Source organism: Phytophthora cinnamomi (assembly GCF_018691715.1).
Source record: "Phytophthora cinnamomi strain GKB4 chromosome Unknown Contig84, whole genome shotgun sequence".
Lineage (NCBI taxonomy): Eukaryota > Oomycota > Peronosporomycetes > Peronosporales > Peronosporaceae > Phytophthora > Phytophthora cinnamomi.
This window is the reverse complement of record NW_027151017.1, coordinates 310,297-331,234: the sequence shown is the minus strand read 5'-3', so window position 1 is coordinate 331,234 and position 20,938 is coordinate 310,297. Positions and strand designations below refer to the sequence as shown.

Here is a 20,938-nt window from a genome sequence, read left to right as displayed (position 1 = left end):
CTAAATCCGAGCGACAAAATATCTGCAAACCACAATACATGTAATACAGATTTCTCATCCATCGTTTGGTCGGTATGAACTGAAGTCAAATCTTCACATCCCGCAAGGGGACGAAGCACCGTATACCGCGCGTTTCTTGTGAGTTCGGCAAAACATTACCGATACCGAGATTAGTGGCGCCTCAGGGCCATAACTTGTGTTACCCGCTTTTACTGGACTCGAGCACGCTCCCTTTTGCACGTTTCAAACGCCCAAACTATGTTTTTCCTCAACACGAGGCAAATTAGCTTTGAATAATGCAAATTTGTTATCGAGCGACATGTCTTAGAAAGCGGGTTTGCGGCCTGGAGTGCGTCTTCCGCGGCCCCCACCTCCTCCACGCTGCTGGATGCGACTAGCTCCAAACTGAATAGACGATCGCTGTAGACTAAGTCTAGGGTTTCCGCGCGAAGAGTATGGGCCATACTGTGCGTCCATAACCAGCTCGTCGCCTTCTTCTTCATCGTGCATCACGAAAAACTCGGAACCAGCTCTTTCCTGCTGAAACGGATCAAAACCAGCAGCAGATGAAGTACCGAACATGGCCACTCGAGACGGCGGCGGAGGCATCGGCAGGTTCTCTGTCGTTAACGCCTCCGCGAGACGATCATAGTCCACTGAGTGGTGGTTCACCACGTTGCGACCAAGCGCCAAACGACGACCCTCCAAACGCATGTCTGACAGCGAACCACGGTCGCCACCATCCGCCCGCAAGAAGTAGGACGCCGTGCTGAAGTCGCTCGTCGTACTGATCTCGTTTGATAAAGCCTGCGCCAGCTTCTGGTCCAGCAACGCCATACGCGTTGCAATATTGGCCAAAGCAATGGATGGCTGGATCACCAGCACACCTTGCGCCTTCATCTCCTTGCTGAACTTGCAGTCCGGCACGAGCGCGATCATGCGCGGATGTGACGCGCCCAACAACGATTTGAGCAAATGCACATTTTCGCGAGTGCGATTCGCATCACCAGTGAAAATGAGTACGTCAGCCGACGACATTGCTTGAGCATTGTCGCGGTCCTTGAGTGTGTTCTTGTACGAGATGAGGTCTCCCTTGGCAGTACGCGAGAGGATAGTTTCGTTCATCTTCTTCCACTTGCTGGTGCGCTCCTCATCTAGGAGAGGGACGTTAACCTGCGCTCCGTACAGCGACAGCTCCAGCGCGACCTCGAAAGCAACTTCGTCGTCGCCAATTACGACTGCATTTTGCACCTTGTAGAATGGCAGTAGCGATCGAGGGTCTCCGTTGCCAAGCGTCATAGCAGGACTCGACATACGAGACATACGGCGGCTAACTTCAAACTGACTCATGCTGCTGACACCACCACCGTGGATGTTGCTAAAACGAGGACCGTGGACACTCTTGTCCATGGTATCCATGTCGTCCTTGGGCAGGTCCATCACCGCCAAACGGTCCTGCAGCGTTTCACCAGCGCGGCTCAAGCCCATCGCACACAGCACAGGGCCAATGATCTGGTTCACCACCACAGCAGCCACGATCGTCGCTGAAAATTCGGCAGCCCAGGATTCATCACTCAACGCCTTCACCTCGCTGGCTAAGCCCAGCGCAACACCAGCCTGCGGCGTCATCGTCAACCACAGATTGTTGTACTGCCTCGGCGTCAGCTTGAGCAAGTATCGCCCGCCAAAGTAACAAGCGAATAAAATTGCCACGTATCGAAGGATCACGTACAGACTCATAAGCGGGATAGCGGCCAACACTTGATCCAGTTTCAGCGCCGCACCCGTCATAACGAAGAACGGCAGGAACATGTACGGCGCGACCGTATCGAGGATCACGTGCATGTCGTGGCGAATGGCTGTTTGGTGTCCGGCAATACAGGACGCAATCATGAGAACAAGCAGTGGCTCAAGCTTGATCTCCCACGACAGACCGTACGCCGCAGCGGTGGCTTCAGCAACAAGGTTTGTTGAAATATAGAAGACATACCCCAGTGACAGCCAAATGAAGCCCTTCAGAGACAACACTGCCTTGGGTGACAGCATTCCAGACGGCTCGTGCTGCAATTCATCCACAGTGAACTCGCCGGCGCCATTGTGCGGGTGCGGCGTCATATCAGGGTTCGCGGTAGAAACCTTTTCACCAGTCTTCTGGTCGTAGTAAGTCGAGCCGGGTCTTGCTTCGCCATGGTCAGCTCCGTGCTCCAGGTGCTCGTCATGATGTTGTTCACCTCCCGGGATCTTGAAAATCATGATGATCACAACCGCCAGGATACCGCCCACAATGATGTTGGCCCCCACGATACTCATCGTGTACATTAGGTTCAGCATGGACACTTCCAGCTTCGCACAGTAGATGGAGCACACAATGCGCGAGATCGAGAACGACACCAGCACCACGAACTCTGCTGTCATCGTCGCACCGAGCATCAGGCTGGTGAACGGGCCGACACTGTTGAGCTCGATCTTGATGGCCATCACGGTTGCAGGCGAGCCCAGCACCGAAATGGAGCCGAACATGAGCGCAATTCCCAACTGGCAGTAGAATCCCATGTCGTCGTAGAAGAAAGCACCCTCCGCGAGTAAAATCGCAGACGACATAATGATCATAGCGGTCACGTAGAGAGCACCCAGAAGAATCATGATAGACTTGAGTTGCGGACGCAGTTCCGGGAGGTATATCTCTTGGCCGGCCTGGAAAGAGATGAACGATAGAGCCAAAGCACTCACGTAGCTCGACAGCATAGTCACAAGACCCTCCGTGAGCAGGTTCGAGACGAACGGTCCGGCGATGATGCCGATCACTAGGTAGCCTGTGATGAGCGGCAGCTTGAAAAGCTTAGGGAAGAAGAGTCCGAGCGGGTGGGCGGCCACCAACACGACGACAAAGGCAAGCACATACTGCAGGGTATCGATCGCATTGCTCCATGAGTTGAACGGCACCGTTTTGTTCTTGTCCGCAGCACCTCCATTGAGTCGGCGGGAGTATACTTCTTCGTCGTCGTTATCTTCCCGCAACGCAGGGTGGCCTGAAGCTACATGCAAGGAGGTGGCTACGACCAGCGAAAGCACGAACAAGAGCGCCGTCGAGTGCGGTGCCGCTAGCAGACGCCTTGTGCAGGCACGTGTGGCCTGGAAGGGCATCTCCTAGTTGTTTTTTGTCGAGGTCAATGCGCTGCCGACGGTAAATCCTAGAATGGACGATTGCTGCTGTGGAGATTCAGTATCCGCAAACCAAGGCGCACGTGCCTGACCAAGCGATTGGCTTTGGGCTGGTGAGAAAATATACCGGAGCCAATGCAATGTACACAACACAAGGAGATGGAGACCATCTGTCCATCATGGACTGCATCCTTGGATGCATCTCCGCGGGGGGACGATATCCGGCTTGTGGGCGCCAAATTGGCGACGCCAACTCGCAGAAGAGACTCGGTTGCACCGTCAATGCAGGTCACTGCATTTTTACGGGTGGCATCGATGGTGCAGCCCCGATTAAAGCCGCTTAATCACCGCGGGTGTCCGGTTTGCATCGGCACGGGCAGCACACACGGTACTGTACCTAAAGGGCATCGGCATGGAAATGGCAACTTCTCGCAGGAACCGCCTGGTTGCGGTGTGCCCACGGCCAGTGGCCACACAGACCATCTCCAAATCTCCAAATCCCAGCAATCGTCACGCTCCACTGACCTCCATTTCATCTTTCGGAAAATCTACAGCCCAAGCCGGAAGGGGTGAAACGCGAGCAGGAGCGCTCAAGCTCAATCGACCCCAGTGGTGATCAGCCGGAAGACGCAGTCCCATGGTCCTGGTTGGTCCTATGATTCCCCGATCGACGCTGGGTCGGTCTTATGATTTAATGACCGATAGATCTACAGTATGTTTGGCAGCGGTAAGCCTTAGTTCAGTACATGTAGCGGGTTTGCAGCCGTCCCACAATCCAAATGTTTGGGATTTCTTACTTGTTTCCAGTATGCTCCGTCCCTAACCCTTTCAAAACATGGGCTGTGTCAACGGCCTACGTCTTTTTCCCTGAATTCGACCACAATCGGGGGTCTCGAATTTGATCGCTTGTACATCTGCCAAGTAAACATGAGCAGAAACTAATGACAGTTGTTTCTGCTGCTTATTCTGACTGGTGCAGCTCGCAGGATAGCGAGCCGGATACAATACATGTACCACGCTGGTACAGCGTGTGACACTGCAAAAGCAACACGGCTCGTTTTGTTGCTGTCGGGCCCGTTTAAGTCGAAGCTCTGTCGCGTAAAGTTTAACTGCGACAGAGCTTGGAGGGCCTTTGGGCACCGACTGCTACAGTACAGTATTGGCACACTGAACATGGAAGCAGATCGTTCGCACGCACCACTGCTGTGACTTCCAAGGATGGAGATGTATTAATACGTGTACTGCAGTTGGAGTATTTGTCTGACGCGTACATGACGTGTACATGTACTACGTGTTCATGAAGTGCCAATGTCGCATTGGCACCGGTGATTGTCAAGTTGGCACCCAGCCAAGTGCCAACTTGGCGATAGATACCAGTACCTGACCGTGTGTACAGCTGAATGTGGTTGCCCCTGGTGACAGACTATGGTACGGCGGGTTTCCCACTGGACGCGTCTGGGGAGTACCCATCGAAACCCATCGGACCTCATCGAGTGCGCTCTGTCAACGAAGACGGCGCAGCAAATAGCTACATGTATACACCGTCTTTGCTTGAGCGAATACATGTACATGTAGTTATAGAACTCCAGCCTGCGGACCGCTGTGAGCCCCAGTTCCCGTCCTCGACGATACCTATGCCTTGGACTCCAACGCATAGGTATCAAGGCTTGGACCAAGCAAACACCGTGTACATGTACATGTACAAGTAGTGACGAACTATACTGCACTCATCGGTAGCAGTAGGTCTTGCTGCTGAGACCGACTGCGCCGAAAAGTCGTGTGGCGCACGTCGGCCAATGACCTCTGCCGCCCCTTCTGCACCACTCGCTGCAGTCTCGCAGTCCTCCAGTCGCGTCCACAGGAGCTCCTCGTCGTCATCGGCCAGCCATGAGGAGCGACGTGAGCTTGGAGGAGGTGGCGCTGCTGCAGCGGCCGTTCGTGCGCGGCGAGAGCGACCTCTTCGCGTACCTGACGGCGCTCATGAAGCAGCGCACGCTCATCTTCGACGGCGGCATGGGCACCATGATCCAGACGCACAAGTTCTCGGAGGAGGACTTCCGCGGCGAGCGCTTCCGGGACTCGCCGTGCCTCGTCAAGGGCAACAACGACCTGCTGTCCATCACGCAGCCGCAGGTCATCAAGGACATCCACAAGCAGTACATGCAGGTCGGCCAGGCGCAGCTCATCGGCACCAACACCTTCTCGGGCACCACCATCGCCCAGGCCGACTACCAGATGGAGCACCTGGTCTACGAGCTCAACTTCGAGTCGGCCCGCCTGGCGCGCGAGGCCGCCGACGAGGTCACGGCGCTGGACCCGCTGCGCCCGCGCTTCGTGGCCGGCTCCATCGGCCCCACGAACCGCACGCTGTCCATCTCCCCCAACGTGGAGGACCCGGGCTTCCGCAACGTCACGTTCGACGAGCTCGTGGACGCCTACTACACGCAGGTGGAGGGCCTGGTGGACGGCGGCAGCGACGTGCTGCTGGTCGAGACCATCTTCGACACGCTGAACGCCAAGGCCGCCGTGTTCGCCATCAACAAGTACCAGGAGGCCACGGGCAAGAAGCTGCCGCTGTTCATCTCCGGCACGATCGTGGACATGAGCGGACGCACGCTCTCGGGCCAGACGACCGAGGCCTTCTACGTCAGTCTGCGCCACTCGAAGCCGTTCTGCATCGGGCTCAACTGTGCGCTGGGCGCCAACCAGATGAAGCCGTTCTTGCAGCGCCTGTCGAACGTGGCCGAGTGCTTCGTGTCGGTGTACGCGAACGCCGGTCTGCCGAATGCCATGGGTGGCTACGATGACACCCCCGCCATGATGGCCGAGTATTGCGAGGAGTTCTCCAAGGACCGCCTGATTAATATGATGGGTGGATGCTGCGGCACCACGCCTCAGCACATTGAGGCTATTGCCAACATGGCTGCCAGGTACGAGCCGCGCCCGCTTCCTGAGCTCAAGGAGCCGTTCATGTGGCTCTCGGGTCTCGAGGACATGATTGTTACCAAGGAGCGTTTCAGCTTCTTGAACGTCGGAGAGCGATGCAACATCTCCGGCTCGCTGCGCTTCAAGCGTCTGATCATGAAGGGCGACTACGGTACAGCTATGGACGTCGCGCGCCAGCAGGTTGAGGATGGTGCCATGGTCATCGATGTGAACGTCGATGATGGTATGCTCGACGGTGTGGCCGCCATGGAGCGGTTCCTGAAGATCGCCGTGACTGAGCCCGACGTTGCCAAGGTTCCGTTTATGGTCGACTCGTCTAAGTTCCACATTGTGGAGGCTGGACTGAAGTGCGTGCAGGGCAAGTGTATTGTGAACAGTATCTCGCTCAAGGTCGGCAAGGAACTTTTCATGGAGCACGCTCGTATCGTTAAGAGCCACGGTGCTGCCGTTGTGGTGATGGCCTTCGACGAGGAAGGTCAGGCTGCCACAGAAGCCGAGAAGGTGCGCATTTGCAAACGCTCCTACGACATTTTGGTGAACGAGGTGGGCTTCCCACCGGAAGACATCATTTTCGACCCGAACATCCTGACTGTCGCCACGGGTATGGAGGAGCACAACAACTATGGTGTGGACTTCATCAATGCATGCCGCATCATTAAGGAGCAGAACCCTTACTGTAAAATCAGTGGCGGTGTGTCCAACCTATCGTTCGGTTTCCGAGGCGTGAACGTCATCCGTGAGGCTATCCACAGTGTATTCCTTTATCACGCTGTCAAGGCCGGGATGGACATGGGTATCGTGAATGCCGCCATGCTGGAAGTTTACGACGACATTCCGAAGGATCTGTTGAAGCTGGTCGAGGATGTGGTGCTAAACCGCCACCCGGACGCCACTGAGGCGCTTTTGGACCGCTCGCTGATCGAGAAGGAGAAAGCCGATGCAGCGAAGAAGGGCGGTGCCGTGGCTGGTGGTGGTAACAAGCAGGAGTGGCGCACCAAGCCCATTGCTGAGAGACTCACTCACGCTTTAGTAAAGGGCATTTCGGAGTTCATTGACCAGGATGTGGAGGAAATGCGCAAGGTTGCCGAGAAGCCGCTTGATGTGATTGAAGGCCCGCTCATGGATGGTATGAACGTCGTGGGTCAGCTTTTCGGATCAGGCAAGATGTTTTTGCCGCAGGTCATCAAGTCCGCTCGTGTCATGAAGAAGGCTGTGGCCTACTTGCTTCCGTTCATGGAGGAAGAAAAGAACCAGCGTCGACTCGCAAACGCTGCCAACGGTATCGAGAATGAAGAAGAGGACGAGGACTCGCAGTACGCTGGCAAGGTGCTGATTGCCACCGTGAAGGGAGATGTCCACGATATCGGCAAGAACATTGTGGGTGTGGTGCTTGGTTGCAATAACTACAAGATCATCGACCTGGGTGTTATGGTTCCGTGCGAGGACATCCTGGCTGCTGCCAAAGAGCACAACGTCGACGTGATCGGTCTGTCAGGTCTGATTACCCCCTCTTTGGATGAGATGGTGTACGTTGCTCGCGAGATGAACAAGGCAGGCTTGAAGGTTCCTCTGATTGTTGGTGGTGCCACCACCTCAAAAATGCACGCAGCCGTTAAGATCGCTCCTCACTACTCGACTCCCGAGCACCCCGTGATGCACGTGTTGGATGCTTCTCGCAGTGTGGTTGTGGTCGGCAACTTGCTTCGCCAGGACGAGGAACGCGATGAGTTTGTGGAAGAGGTCATGGAAGAGTACGAAGAGATGCGTGAGGACTACTACGCGTCTCTGGATGACATCAAGCTCATCTGCTTCGGCGATGCCAAGGCCAAGAGCTACGAGATCGACTACACGGCCAAGCCTCCGTTCCAGAAGATCAACCGCGTGGGTCTGCACGTCATCGAGGACTTGCCTCTTGAAGATCTGGTGCCGTTCATTGACTGGAACCCGTTCTTCCAGACCTGGGAGTTGCGCGGTCGCTACCCAAATCGTGGTTACCCGAAGATTTTCGATGATGAGACGGTCGGCGCTGAGGCTCGGAAGGTGTTCGACGAAGCGCAGAAGCTGCTGCAGGAGATAATTGACAAGAAGTTGCTTCGTGTGCGCGGCGTGTCTGGCATCTTCCCTGCTTACCGCGAGGGCGAAGACGTGATCGTGTGCGACCCGAAAAACCCGAAACAAGAGATCTCGAAGTTTTGCATGCTGCGTCAGCAGGCCGAGAAGGAGACCAGCGACCCGTACATGTCGTTGGCGGACTTCATCGCGCCGAAGAACGTCGGTGGTCAGGACTACATCGGTGGCTTCGCCGTCGGAGTGTTTGGCGTGGAGGAGATGGCGGCCAAGTTCGAAGCCGACCACGACGATTTCAACAAGATCATGTCCCAGGCCATCGGTGACCGTCTTGCCGAGGCTTTCGCCGAGTATATTCACCGTGAGATGCGTGTGAAGGACTGGGGCTACGCGGCCGACGAGGTTCTGGAGAAGGAGGACCTGCTGAAGGTCAAGTACGATGGCATCCGTCCTGCCCCCGGCTACCCGTCGCAGCCCGACCACACGGAGAAGCGCGCTCTGTGGGACCTGCTGAAGGCGGACGAGCTGATCGGGCTGAGCCTCACGGACAGCTACATGATGCTGCCCGGTTCGGCCGTCAGCGCGCTGTGCTTTGCGCACCCGGACTCGCAGTACTTCGCCGTGGGCAAGATCGGCAAGGACCAGGTCGTGGAGTACGCCAAGCGCAAGGGCCAGACGCTCGAGGAGACCGAGCGCTGGCTAGCGCCGATCCTCGGCTACGACCGCTCGGCCTAGGCCAGGTGTTCTCAGCTACGGGTGCACCCTTCGGTTCGTCCGTGGACTGGTCATCGAGACGATAGAAATGCCAACGGAGAGGCGGGCAACCCCTGCAAACTAGGCCTGCCTGCTCCGTTGCCATTCCTGCGTGCACATTGTGCACGGAGCTATTCGCTCAGTTGAGCTTCTTGAGTGAATGGCCAAGTCCAGACGACCACGGACGCCACCGACAGGACGTCAGTAGTAACTGTGTCAACACGACACTAGCATTGCATCCACCATTCACCTACAGTACCGCATTGCGTTCCGTGTCGACTGCCTTTCATTTTTGTGCCCTCCGCCCGATCTTTTCTTCAACTTGAAGTTGTTCTTGTGTTTTCTCGCCGCGTCTCTGTCCTCCTTGAACCGCCCCGCCAGATTGCCCGTCAGTCCGCAATCTCCGGTGGTCAAGGCAAGAGAGCAACAAGGGCACGAAGGCTCGCAGACTCTCTCCGCACATGTGGCGCTGCTCCGTGGGCCCCGGCGCCGCCCGTCGCCTGCCGCTGCTGCGTGCACTGAGCACCAAGCTGGACGCGTCGGCGTACCCGGCGCAGTGGCTGGCGATGGCCACCAAGGAGCTCAAGGGGAAGGATCCGACCGCGCACCTGCTGTGGAAGACGCCCGAGGGCATCCCCATCAAGCCGCTGTACACGTGCGGCGACCTGGAGCAGCTGGAGCTGGCGCAGGCGCCCGGCACCTTCCCGTTCACGCGCGGGCCCTACGCCTCCATGTACACGGCCAAGCCCTGGACCGTGCGGCAGTACGCGGGCTTCAGCACGGCCGAGGAGTCGAACGCCTTCTACCGCAAGAACCTGGCCGCTGGCCAGCAGGGCCTGAGCGTGGCCTTCGACCTGGCCACGCATCGCGGCTACGACTCGGACCACCCGCGCGTCCACGGCGACGTGGGCATGGCGGGCGTGCCCATCGACTCGATCGCAGACATGAAGGTGCTGTTCGACGGCATCCCGCTGGACAAGATGTCGGTGTCCATGACCATGAACGGCGCCGTGCTGCCCATCCTGGCCATGTACATCGTCACGGCCGAGGAGCAGGGCGTGGACCAGAAGCTGCTGTCGGGCACCATCCAGAACGACATCCTGAAGGAGTTCATGGTGCGCAACACCTTCATCTACCCGCCCTCGCCCAGCATGCGCATCATCCAGGACATCTTCGGCTACACGTCCGAGTACATGCCCAAGTACAACTCCATCTCCATCTCCGGGTACCACATGCAGGAGGCGGGCGCCGACGCGCGGCTCGAGCTCGCCTTCACGATCGCCGATGGCATCGAGTACGTGAGGGCGGCGCAGGCGGCCGGCCTGGACGTGGACGCCGTGGCCCCGAGACTGTCCTTCTTCTTCGCGATCGGCATGAACTTTTACATGGAAGTGGCCAAGCTGCGCGCGGCGAGGAAGCTCTGGGCCAACTTGATGAAGGACAAGTTCGAGCCGAAGAACGTCAAGAGTCTGCTGCTGCGGACGCACTGCCAGACGTCGGGCTACTCGCTGACTGAACAGGATCCGTACAACAATATCATGCGGACGACAGTGGAGGCCATGGCTGCCGTCATGGGCGGGACTCAGAGTCTCCACACGAACGCTCTGGACGAGGCACTGGGTCTGCCTACAGAGTTCAGCGCTCGCTTGGCGCGTAACACGCAGCTAGTGCTGCAAGAGGAGACCGGTATCCCGCGTGTGGCTGACCCGTGGGGTGGCTCGTACCTCATGGAGACTCTAACGCAGGAATTGTACGATGCAGCCTTGGCTGTCATTAACGAAGTGGAGGAGATGGGTGGAATGGCTAAGGCAATCGAGTCTGGTATGGCGAAACTGCGGATCGAAGAGAGCGCCACGAAGAAGCAAGCCCGTGTGGACTCGCGTGAGGAAACTATCGTCGGTGTGAATAAGTATGTGGTGGAGAACCCAGACACGGTGGATGTGCTCACGATTGATAACACGACGGTGCGCAAGAAACAGATCGCGCGCATCAAGGACACTAAGGCCAACCGTGACGAGGCTGCGGCCCAAGCATGCTTGCAGAAGCTGCGTGATTCCGCAGCGCTCACGGAAAGCACGGGCCCTGGCAAACACCCAATGAACCTTCTGAAGCTATCTGTTAATGCGGCGCGTGCTCGCTGCACGGTGGGTGAGATTTCAGAGGCGCTTGAAGTCGTTTGGGGTCGGCATATTCCGAAGAGCTCCGTCGTGTCGGGCGCGTACCGTAACGAGTACAAGCACAACGACGAGGCTGAAGCTGAATACAACGAAGTTGTCAAGGAGATTGACGACTTTGCAGAGCGCTTCGGTCGTCGTCCTCGTATGCTAATCGCCAAAATGGGCCAGGACGGCCATGACCGTGGTGCCAAGGTCATTGCATCGGGATACTCGGACATGGGTTTTGATGTTGATGTGGGACCTCTTTTTTCGGTACGTCGTAGCTCAGTTTTTTTATCGTTTGACGAGTGAACTTACACATTTTTGGTCTTCTTTGTATTATAGACACCGGAAGAGACGGCTCGTCAAGCTGTGGACGCAGATGTGCACTGCATTGGGGTGAGCTCGTTGGCAGCAGGTCATAATACGCTCGTGCCGGCGCTTGTTGAAGCGCTGAAGAAGGAAAATGCAGAGCACATTCTGGTGATCTGCGGTGGTGTTATCCCGCCAAAGGACTACCAATTCCTATACGACGCAGGCGTCGGCGCCATCTTCGGTCCGGGAACGCGCCTCCCCGTGAGCGCCCGCGAGACTCTACGTGCTATTATCAAGAAATCTGAAGAAAACGCTGCCAAGGGCTTGTAGGCGTTGCGAAGGAGACACCAGAACCAATCTACGTAATATACGGGGCGGGTGCATTGCTTGCAGAAACTTTCAGTTGTATGTGCCAAGAGCCCATCAGCAAGTACACTTATGCATCAATCACTGAAGACCATTGGAAAAACTTTTCATTCCACAATCCACCACCTGGAGGAAAGATAATGCTGCGTTCATTGACTTGTGCCGAGACAAGTTCACATGCTGGTGGTAGTTCCGCGCAGCGATGCGGTTGCTCTCCCGCGTATCTCGGTTGCTGGTCCCTTTGACGCTGAAGTGGAACTTCGTTCGTGTGATCGTCTCTTCGCGGTTTTGGAATGTGAAATGAGAGACAAGCATGCCACTGTTTCACGCCCACACATTTTAGATCCCAACAGTTTACAATTCCGTTTGGTTGGTCGCGAGAAGGCATTCAACGCAGCAGCGAAGTATTATAGGAGAACCATCGCGGCGTACACAACTGGAACACCAGATCGCCATTCTCACCCGATTCCTGTCTGCTGTGGTATGTCAGGTTTGGGGGAAACGCGCATGGTGGAAGAAGGCAGCAACATTCTGCATGAAGTGATAAAGCTGGATCCCAACCACACTGCCACTGTGATCGTGTCGTACGTCAACGAGTATTACCCCCTAGAAGTGGAGCAAATGCTGCCGATCGAAGCCTCATTAATGTTGTTTCGCGCCTTTCTTGACAATAATTGCTTGCTCCCATTTCAACTTTGGCTTGAGTCGCGATTGCCGTGCAATGGAGGTCAGTTGGCTTTGCAGCATGCCATGGGAGTCGTTGTACGCAAGCTTCGTGAGAAAATACAAGGGCCAGAGCCGTTGTACCTCTTTCTTGGTATCGATGACTATCAAAACATTGAAAAGTTGGTGCCCATCGTAAAGAAGCCAATGTGTCACTAGTGCATAAGCCGTAGGGGAATTGATGTGCTCGAACTTGGCGAGTCTGGTTTTAATGCCTACGTTTGTGGGGACTGATTTGGGCGTGCTTGCACCCGGTACAATCCGCATTACGTGACGGAGCAGTTTCCCATCAAGTGCTCAGAGTAACGCAAAATTACCATTATTACTGAAACATTCTCAGTTCAGTCGAAATTTGTTCAATCTCGAGGGGGGGGTATTCCTCGTTGGGTTATCGAGTACCTTTGGCTGGGTGGTTGGTTGGAACTGAAGAAATGTTGGCATTCTGATACCCCACATGCAGATGGTTTGAACATCATCGACAAATGCTTCGTGGCAGTCCGGGAAAGGTACATGGACGTCTATTTGAGATGTTTAGATAGTCAGAAGCTCGTCCGCTTGGCTGTGTTTGCCGTATCGAGTTGAACGATCCACCTAAATGGCATGTTCGATGAGAACTTAACTCTTAAACTTAAGCTATGCTTGCTGGTTCCGAACGCACTAGGATATGCTGTTCGAGAATCAATGCGTTGATTTTGCTTGGACACTCGACGGCGACTCTATAATTGCTGCCTGGTACGGTGATGACCGATGAAACGCGTTCCATTTCTGTGAACCTTGTGCTTTCAAACGTGTTTCGGTGCGCATAGAGATTTGGTGCTTCAACCCCCCGACATAATTCACTACAAAGAGACTCATCAGTTGAGGTCGACTGGATGTCCTGTGGCTGCATTACAGTGAATGACGATGGTAAAGTTGGTGTCGACATTTTATTTGCTCTGAAGTATGCTACGACAGACCAAGTGGTTGTCGTTGCCGATAAGAGAAAGCGGCACTACGATTTGTCCACTGGGGTGGGTGGCCTCGACGACCATCAATTTAAACCATGCCACCCAACGGACTATCTTGACGGCTTGAGTGGTTGCCCAGAACTCCTCGTGGAAGCTGATGCGCTTTTGGTGTGAGGGATCATGAATTGTGTCTCCGTGCCAAATCTTTCGCCATGTATGATGTGCCTCACGATTGCTTTCTCTTGAGCTAAGACAAGAGTGAGAAGTTCCATGGAACTTTGGCGTATCATCCGGCGTGTTCGCCTGTGGTCTCAATAAATTCGGCGTCCAAAACAACTCTCAAAACAGCGTTTCAAGGCGATGATAATGGATTGATGAAGTTGTTGAAGAAATCTTGAGGAAGAGGTCGGACCCGAGTGGAGGATACAAAAATTCCGAGGAACTGCTTTCTTTATCAAGAGCAAGCGAATGAAAATAGAGCTTGATGCATCAACCAGCTTGCCAATTTTGGTAGTAACGACAGAAAACACTTCGAAAATGCTTCGTTGTCATGATTTCGTCCGACGAAAGTGAACGGAGTCATCGAACTTGCGATTTACTCGCAGATGGGGTTGCGCTGTGGCGTCATTTCCCTTTGCTATCGGAAGGATTTTTGTGCGAGAGGCGAGAAAGCAGGCTTGCAGAAATCTTCTATTTGAAGCTTTTGCTCATTTGCTTAATATCCATCCATACTGCGCTGGTGTTGCGTGCGGTGCCTTCACATTCCTTCGCCTCATAAATCCAACTTCCCTCCGGAGGCACATACATATCAAAATCCTACTTGCTTACGCGGTGTAACTCAATGTGCACTTATTCCTGGCTTCCTTCACTGGATGCCGCTTTGTCCTCCAGGCCTTCACTGCCTTGGGCTACTTGCTCAGTTGTTTGACTTATAGCTGCGGCCGCGTTCTGTCGGCGATGGCGGCGTCGCTTGGCTTGCTGGCGACGCGCTGCAGCGGCTTGCACCTCCTCTGAGAGCTGACGCAAAGTGAAGTTGGGGAAGACTTGCGTCGTCGGCATGTGCATGCCTGTCATCGGCGAGATATCACTCGTCGTAAACCACTGCAAGATGGCCTCGCGCTCGTAGCTGTGTCCGTCCGCAGCTACAACGGGGTCCATCATCGGGCACCCAGTAATTGGACAGATAAGTTGTTCGGGCACGGCAGGTTCGCCTTCGTCAACTTCATTATCGCCCTCAAACTCTTCGCTATCTTCGTACGTCTCCCAGCGCATCATCATTTCCTCCTCTTCGTGATCTTCATAATCCACAGCTAAGCGATCAACAGGTGTGAACGCACGCACGATATGTCCACGGTTCGTACGCGGTCCGCAATCGACCAGGTCATCATCGTATCCACCATCAAAAAGTCCACTTGTCACGCGCCTTGGTGCAGTCCAATATACACGCACAAATTCGAGTTTGACCTGACCGTAAGCATCCATGGAACTCGCAACAAAAGTCTGCACGCCCGAGTACACACCCGCACGCAGCAACTCGTGTACACTGCGAGCCATCGTAGAATATGCCTGGGTGCCGAAAAAAGCAATAAATGCAGCCGAGTTCTCAAACTGGATGCGCGGGGTGTCGGGGAGAGCACGCCACACGCGTTGCGCACCCGTGACCACACGGAGCTGGCGCACGCGTGATACCTGGCTCTGCAGCTGCTGCGAGGCGTCGTGGAGGAGAGACGGACGGCGTTCTACATGCACCAAATTGCGGTGCAGCTCAAAGCTCAGTGGCCATCCCTCCTGGCTGTACGTCTGCGCGAATACTTGGTCCTGGAAGATGTCCAGCACTTCTAGTCGTGCGCTCGGCGGCAGCAGCTTCGAGTAGTACTCGAGTCCTCCAAAGCCCGTAAGTCTCACGATATCTCCCTTCCGTGGCTCCAACTCATCGAAGGCAGCAGATACATCAAAGTCAAGTGCGAGCTGCAGTTGCCCCGCACTCTGCGCCTCCTCATCCGTCAGTTGGTACCATCCACGCGTACTCGACGCACTCGACATCAGACACGGCAGCAGCGGCACCACCACAGCGCCAATGAGTTTATCGTCGGGCCCCAACGCCGACACGTTCGACGACGACGATGTGGACGAGTTAGACGCCGGTGCAGCAGACGCCGCTGCGTCCTTCTTCTCGTCGGAGCGATGGAACACCTGCACGTAGAGCTCTGGCGCGCACGGATGGTACTGGCGGTAACCCATGGCAGCGTCCTCCGCGGCCGCAGCGGCGCCCGTCTTCTTCAGCACCGCGTCGCCTCCTTTGCCCTTGCCGTAGCCACTGCTGCCTTTGCCTTTGCCCGCCGTCGCGGCGCTCATGCCGCCGGGGACTCCAACAGTCTGCAGCACCTCCGTCTCGGACGGCAGCGGCACGCGGAGCCTGCCCGTCTCCTTCCAGCTGGGGTTGAGGTCGTGCTGCTTGACGCCCGACACGAAGCGCTCGCGGTCCAGCGACAGCACCACGTACGGGTTGGCGTAGCTGGGCGTCCACTTGAGCAGGCTGCCGAGCACGGCGGGCGGCAGGTTGCGAGCGCCCAGGATCTCCACGTTGAGCTGGCCAGCGGACGGCTGTGCGGCCAGCGCCAAGCTGCTGCTGCCGACGCTGCTGGAGGTGCTTGCAGGCGCGCTGGAGCCTGTGGCGCTGCAGGAAGCCATCTCTCGTGAAGAGCTTCTCGCCAGCGAGAAGGATCAATAGTGGCGTCGTTGGCTGTATGTCGTCTGCGTCTGTTCCGCCCTGATTCACGTCAGAGACGAGCCGTTTGGGTGGACCCATTTCGTTTGCTCCGTGTTGGTCCTCCACAAAAGGACCGTTTCTGCCCATGGATACATTTCAACTTCACAGGTGACAGCGCCGACGTGGTATGTGTAGCGTTGATGTGGCGGCGCTGTGGTCCACGCTGCGGGATGTGACTTGGACCCATGGCTGGCGCTGATTCGCTCAGCACTGCAATGACGGTCAGCTGCACCTATTGATGGCACTCTCGTTCTCGCCATGAGCAGCTACGGACTCGACGCCGCCGCCGCCGCGGAGCCCAAGCGCGCGTTCTCCACGTCGCCGACCGCCACCACCTCCTCGGACGGGGAGGCGTCGGAGCGCGACGCGCTCATGGGCTCCGACGCGCTGCTGGTAGGCGCCGCGAGCCACAGCGGCGAGCACCAGAAGCCGCGCCGCGGCCGCTCGACCTTCGACTGGCTGCTGGGCGTCACGTTCCTCGTGGTCGTGGCGCTCATCTGGACGTTCGCCAGCGTGCTGGTGCAGTACATCTTCCACGAACTGAGCTTCCAGGGGCCGTTCTTCCTCACGTACGTGGGCATCTCGCTCTTCTCGGTCAACCTGCCGCTCTGGTACGCGTCGCAAGTGCTGTTCCCGAGGACCAGGGCCTGGCTGCGAGGCCTGCCGACGGACGGCAAGCTCCGCCACAGCGAGCTCCTGCGCCGCACGGGGAAGCAGGCCAGCTACGGCCACATCTTCCGCATCAGCGCCATCATCTCGCCGCTCTGGTTCATCGCCAACTTCACGTACAACATGAGCCTGAACCTCACGAGCGTGTCCAGCAGCACCATCGTGAGCTCCACGTCGACGGTCTTCACGTTCCTGCTGAGCGTCGTGGCGCTCAAGGAGCCGTTCGTGTGGCTCAAGCTCGCGGGCGTCGTCCTGTGCATGGCTGGCAACATCTCGACGATCTTCAACGACGAAGGCGCGGATGGCGGCACCGACCACGTGTTCGGAGACCTGGTGGCGCTCTTTGCTGCCTTCATGTACGGCGTGTATACCACGGCCATCCGCCGCCTGATCCCGGACGACGAGAGTGTGAGCATCTCGCTGTTCTTCGGCTTCATCGGCGTCATCAACATGGTGTGTCTGCTGCCGTTCGTCTTGACCTTCCACTACACGGGCATCGAGTCGCTGAGCGGGCTGTCGCTGGAGATCCTGTTCCTCATCGGCGTGAAGGGGCTTTTTGACAACGTGCTGTCGGACTACCTCTGGGCGCGTGCCGTGCTGCTGACGTCGCCCACCGTGGCCACCGTCGGGCTGTCGCTCACAGTCCCGCTGGCCATCGTGGCCGACTTTTGGTTCCACGGCATGCTGCCCACGAACGTGACGCTGCTTGCCTCGGCACTCGTCATCTCCGGCTTCGTGCTCATCAACGTTGGCACCAAGCAGAACCAGCACGAGTATCACCCGCAGCGCTCCACGGACCGCTCCGGCAAAGGATCCGGCCCTCGCTCGCGCAGTAACAGCGCCGACGCACTTGGCGTATAAGGATGAAGTTGATGCATACCTGCACGACGCAACTAGTGCCTCTGCACGTAGTGCTCGTGCTTTTGTGTAGCGTGGTTTTTAAGGCAATTCGTTGTGTTGATTTATCGTTGCTTGACTAAAGCTGACGTCGAGTGCAACCACGTAAGCCTTATGCCGCATTGCTCGGAGAACATCTATGGTGGCAACCCCATCCCAGCAGCAGCCTCCAGGATTCTCGGTGGATTCTACTTGGCAAATCTGCTTGCGCGATCGTTGCAGGACGTCCAGCTCTTGAGTATCTCGAATTTTTTTCTGCTGCCCCGAGGCACTGCTACGGAGTAAGCCCAACAGGAACGCATGACATCTCAGCCCCAGAGCTCCCATGCAGATGGAGGGAGCGACAGCTTTAGCGCTTCTGTCCCTGCAATGCGGCAAAATCAGACTGAAAGTCCGTTAAACACGAAAGGTCGTAGGTTGAAGTTGTTCCAAATGACGCAACAAGTGTGAGTTGACAAAATTGGCAGCTGTACTCCTGGTTTTGGCAACTTTCCAAAACATCGCTGAGTAGGGCTACTACAACATCTGAAGATGTCGGTCTTCGCCTGGGCAATTTGCTTGCCGACTAGCCTCTTGCCGACTCGCAAGTAAGGCCTTACTTGCAAGTATCCATCACGAAAAGTTATCGAGCTAATGCGTGTTGTCAGTGGTGTGGCGCCGCTAACCATTCCGGTTCGGTAAGTTTGTTGTTTGAATGGTGTTCACACTCGTGGGGAATTCGCATCGCTACGACAGTCTCCACTTGAGACTCGCAACTTGCGCCACAGAGGTCTTCACTCACAAGTTGTTGGGTAAGCCACCACGGAGAAAAGCCAAGCTCGCGCCGTTCACTCGGTTTTACCACGCGACCGCCGGGAGGCCCGTACATGGGCCACGATGTTGAAGTCTCTGTAGCATAATCGTCTGCGACGACCCTGCGAAAAGTTCGTTCTCTGGGTACTGCATCTGACAATCGCAGAGGCTGTGTACACAGTTCAGGTCATAAAAGGGTCCGTTAGCCTCCAAACCTGAGCGAGTGCGAACATCCAATACTAGAACGCCGTGAAACACTTGGTGTACGCAACACCAGACTGTGCACGGAGCCTCCGACACTCCGTCACAAGAAAAACGGCGGCTGCTTGGCATTCGCCAACTTGAAGAGCGGCGCAGACGAACGACGCGGGAGAAGCCGAGCGACAACAATGGACACGCTGCCTGCCGTGCTGCAGCTGCAGGTGCTGCAGTTCCTGGACCACACGGCACTGCACGCAGCCGAGCAGAGTTCACACGCGCTGCGGGCGCTCACGTGCGAGCACGGTGCGTGGAGCTCCTCTTCCTCCGCCCCGAACCATTGCGCGTATTGACATTTCGCTGCTGTTTTGCCTGCCTGCAGAGCTGTGGAAGGCGCTGGTGGAGCCCCACGTGAGCTGCAGCGACGCGCTGGGCCGCGCAGACCTGTGGAAGAAGATGGCGTGTCTGGCGCAGCGCCCCGCGGCCGACGACAAGCAGCTGCTGGGCGGCGTGGAGGCCTTTTCGTCCGCGGACCGGCCCAGCGAGTCGCCCGTGAACACGCTCACGTCGTCGCGCTGCTGGCTGGAGCTGCGTGAGCTGCAGACGGCGGAGATGCAGCAGCAGGAGGAGCAGGAGGCGACGGCTCTGGGCGAGCGCGTCCAGCACCGCTGCGGCTGCTCGTCGGGCCACTCGTGCTACTGGAGCAGCTCGGCGTCCACGAACCAGAACGCGACCGAGTTCATCGACTACGCGCTCAACGGCCCGTGCGTCGTGAGCGCCGTGCAGATCGTCCCGTACCGCGTGTTCTGGCACCCGGGCAGCCCCACGTACGCGCCCAAAAGAGTTCGGTTCGAGTTCTTCGACGTCGACGACTTGGCGACAATGCAGCAAGCGCGGCGGAACCGCGCGCTGGCGATGCGCCCCACCGCGATCAAGCCGTTCTACGCCTCGCGCGACTACGAGGTCAAGAACGACATGACGCTGCAGGAGTTCGAGCTGCCGCGGAAGGTGGCGGCGAGCAAGACGACGGTGCTGCGGATCACGCTCATCGGCCGCCACCAGGCGCAGACTTTCGAGCTCCCGCAAGCGCTGCAAGATGCCGAAGAGGACCGACGACCAAAGTACTACTGCTGCCTCAGCTACGTGAACGTGTGTGGCGTGCCGTGGACACCCGTGCAGTCCTCAAGAGAGACCTCGACACTTGCCGCGCAGCCGTACAGTATGAGTCCCAACCTGCGCATGGCGGCTCTCACTGGGCTGGCAGTGTACATGACCGCCCGCTACGAAGGCTTCATCGGGCGCACTCGACGGTGGGAGTGACGCAGCAGCAGCGGCCTGCACCCACCTACGAGCGACAAAAAATCAAGCATCCTCATTTATCTCAAGCCGCGAGCTATTGCCACAACTCGCCCCACGTACGAATAGTAAAAAAAAAAACTGCAATCATGTTATCATACACATCTACTGTAGTTCCCGTCGTCGTCACCACTTTTCGAACTGCACCTGCATGCCGCACGCGCACTTCTTGGACCAGCTCTTGGTCTCTTCGTCGAAAGTCTCCTCGTTAAACGCATGGCGATGATCTCTGTCTGCCACTGGCACGTACTCGGGTTTCTTCTGCTTCTTCTTCTCCTCCTGCTTCTCCTCTGCCACTGCGTCTGCGTCTCTGTCCAGCGCCACCAAGTGCTGCCTCTTCAGCAGGTGCTTGGTCCTGCCGGCGGCGGATCGGAACGCGCGCTTCTTGCGCTTCTGCTTCTCGCGCTGCAGCCCCTGCTCGTCCCCGTAGAGGCGGTAGGCCTCTCGCACCAGCGAACGCCGCAGATAGAGCTGCAGCGGCGCGAAGGCCTCGTGCCGCGGGTTGGGCTTGCGCAGGTGCGGCAGCCCCGCGAAGGACGAGTCCGGCAGCGCGTACTCGGCCCTGGCGCGGGCCTTGGACAGCAGCTCGAACGCGCCGTCGCGCAGCGTCTGGTCCTGCCTGCAGGCCACGCACACGCGCAGCGAGAAGTGCTCGAGCAGGACGCGGTCCAGGTACAGCTCGTCGTCGCCGCACTCGGCGCAGCGGCCCACGGGCAGGTCGTCCATGTCCACGGTCAGCAGCTCATTAAATGAGGCACTGCCTCAAATATTTTGAGGCAGTGAGTGACTTGGCGCCAGTGTGCGACTGAAGTGCGTCCTTT

The 20,938-nt window shown here is 57.0% G+C and overlaps 6 protein-coding genes across 6 annotated transcripts; 4 read left to right on the top strand and 2 right to left on the bottom strand.

The window, feature by feature from the left end:
- Nucleotides 1–5,049: 5,049 nt before the first annotated feature.
- Nucleotides 5,050–8,910, top strand: IUM83_18413 (Methionine synthase; the record flags this gene model as incomplete). The annotated part of the gene is made up of 1 exon (XM_067943411.1): nucleotides 5,050–8,910. One exon carries the CDS (start codon nucleotides 5,050–5,052, stop codon nucleotides 8,908–8,910), a length of 3,861 nt encoding a protein of 1,286 aa, XP_067784865.1.
- A 479-nt stretch (nucleotides 8,911–9,389) lies between these two features.
- On the top strand, nucleotides 9,390–11,729 carry IUM83_18412 (Methylmalonyl-CoA mutase; the record flags this gene model as incomplete). The annotated part of the gene is made up of 2 exons (XM_067943410.1): nucleotides 9,390–11,357; nucleotides 11,430–11,729. 2 exons carry the CDS (start codon nucleotides 9,390–9,392, stop codon nucleotides 11,727–11,729), a joined length of 2,268 nt encoding a protein of 755 aa, XP_067784864.1.
- A 2,555-nt stretch (nucleotides 11,730–14,284) lies between these two features.
- Nucleotides 14,285–16,126, bottom strand: IUM83_18411 (uncharacterized protein; the record flags this gene model as incomplete). Its single annotated transcript, XM_067943409.1, has 1 exon — nucleotides 14,285–16,126. One exon carries the CDS (start codon nucleotides 16,124–16,126, stop codon nucleotides 14,285–14,287), a length of 1,842 nt encoding a protein of 613 aa, XP_067784863.1.
- A 337-nt stretch (nucleotides 16,127–16,463) lies between these two features.
- IUM83_18410 (Drug/Metabolite Transporter (DMT) Superfamily) lies at nucleotides 16,464–17,735 on the top strand (the record flags this gene model as incomplete). The annotated part of the gene is made up of 1 exon (XM_067943408.1): nucleotides 16,464–17,735. One exon carries the CDS (start codon nucleotides 16,464–16,466, stop codon nucleotides 17,733–17,735), a length of 1,272 nt encoding a protein of 423 aa, XP_067784873.1.
- Nucleotides 17,736–18,952: 1,217 nt separating this feature from the next.
- IUM83_18409 (putative F-box protein) lies at nucleotides 18,953–20,081 on the top strand (the record flags this gene model as incomplete). The annotated part of the gene is made up of 2 exons (XM_067943407.1): nucleotides 18,953–19,067; nucleotides 19,144–20,081. The coding sequence occupies 2 exons, from the start codon at nucleotides 18,953–18,955 to the stop codon at nucleotides 20,079–20,081; spliced, it is 1,053 nt and encodes a 350-aa protein (XP_067784810.1).
- Nucleotides 20,082–20,243: 162 nt separating this feature from the next.
- IUM83_18408 (DNA repair protein) lies at nucleotides 20,244–20,843 on the bottom strand (the record flags this gene model as incomplete). Its single annotated transcript, XM_067943406.1, has 1 exon — nucleotides 20,244–20,843. The coding sequence occupies one exon, from the start codon at nucleotides 20,841–20,843 to the stop codon at nucleotides 20,244–20,246; it is 600 nt and encodes a 199-aa protein (XP_067784811.1).
- Nucleotides 20,844–20,938: the final 95 nt, after the last annotated feature.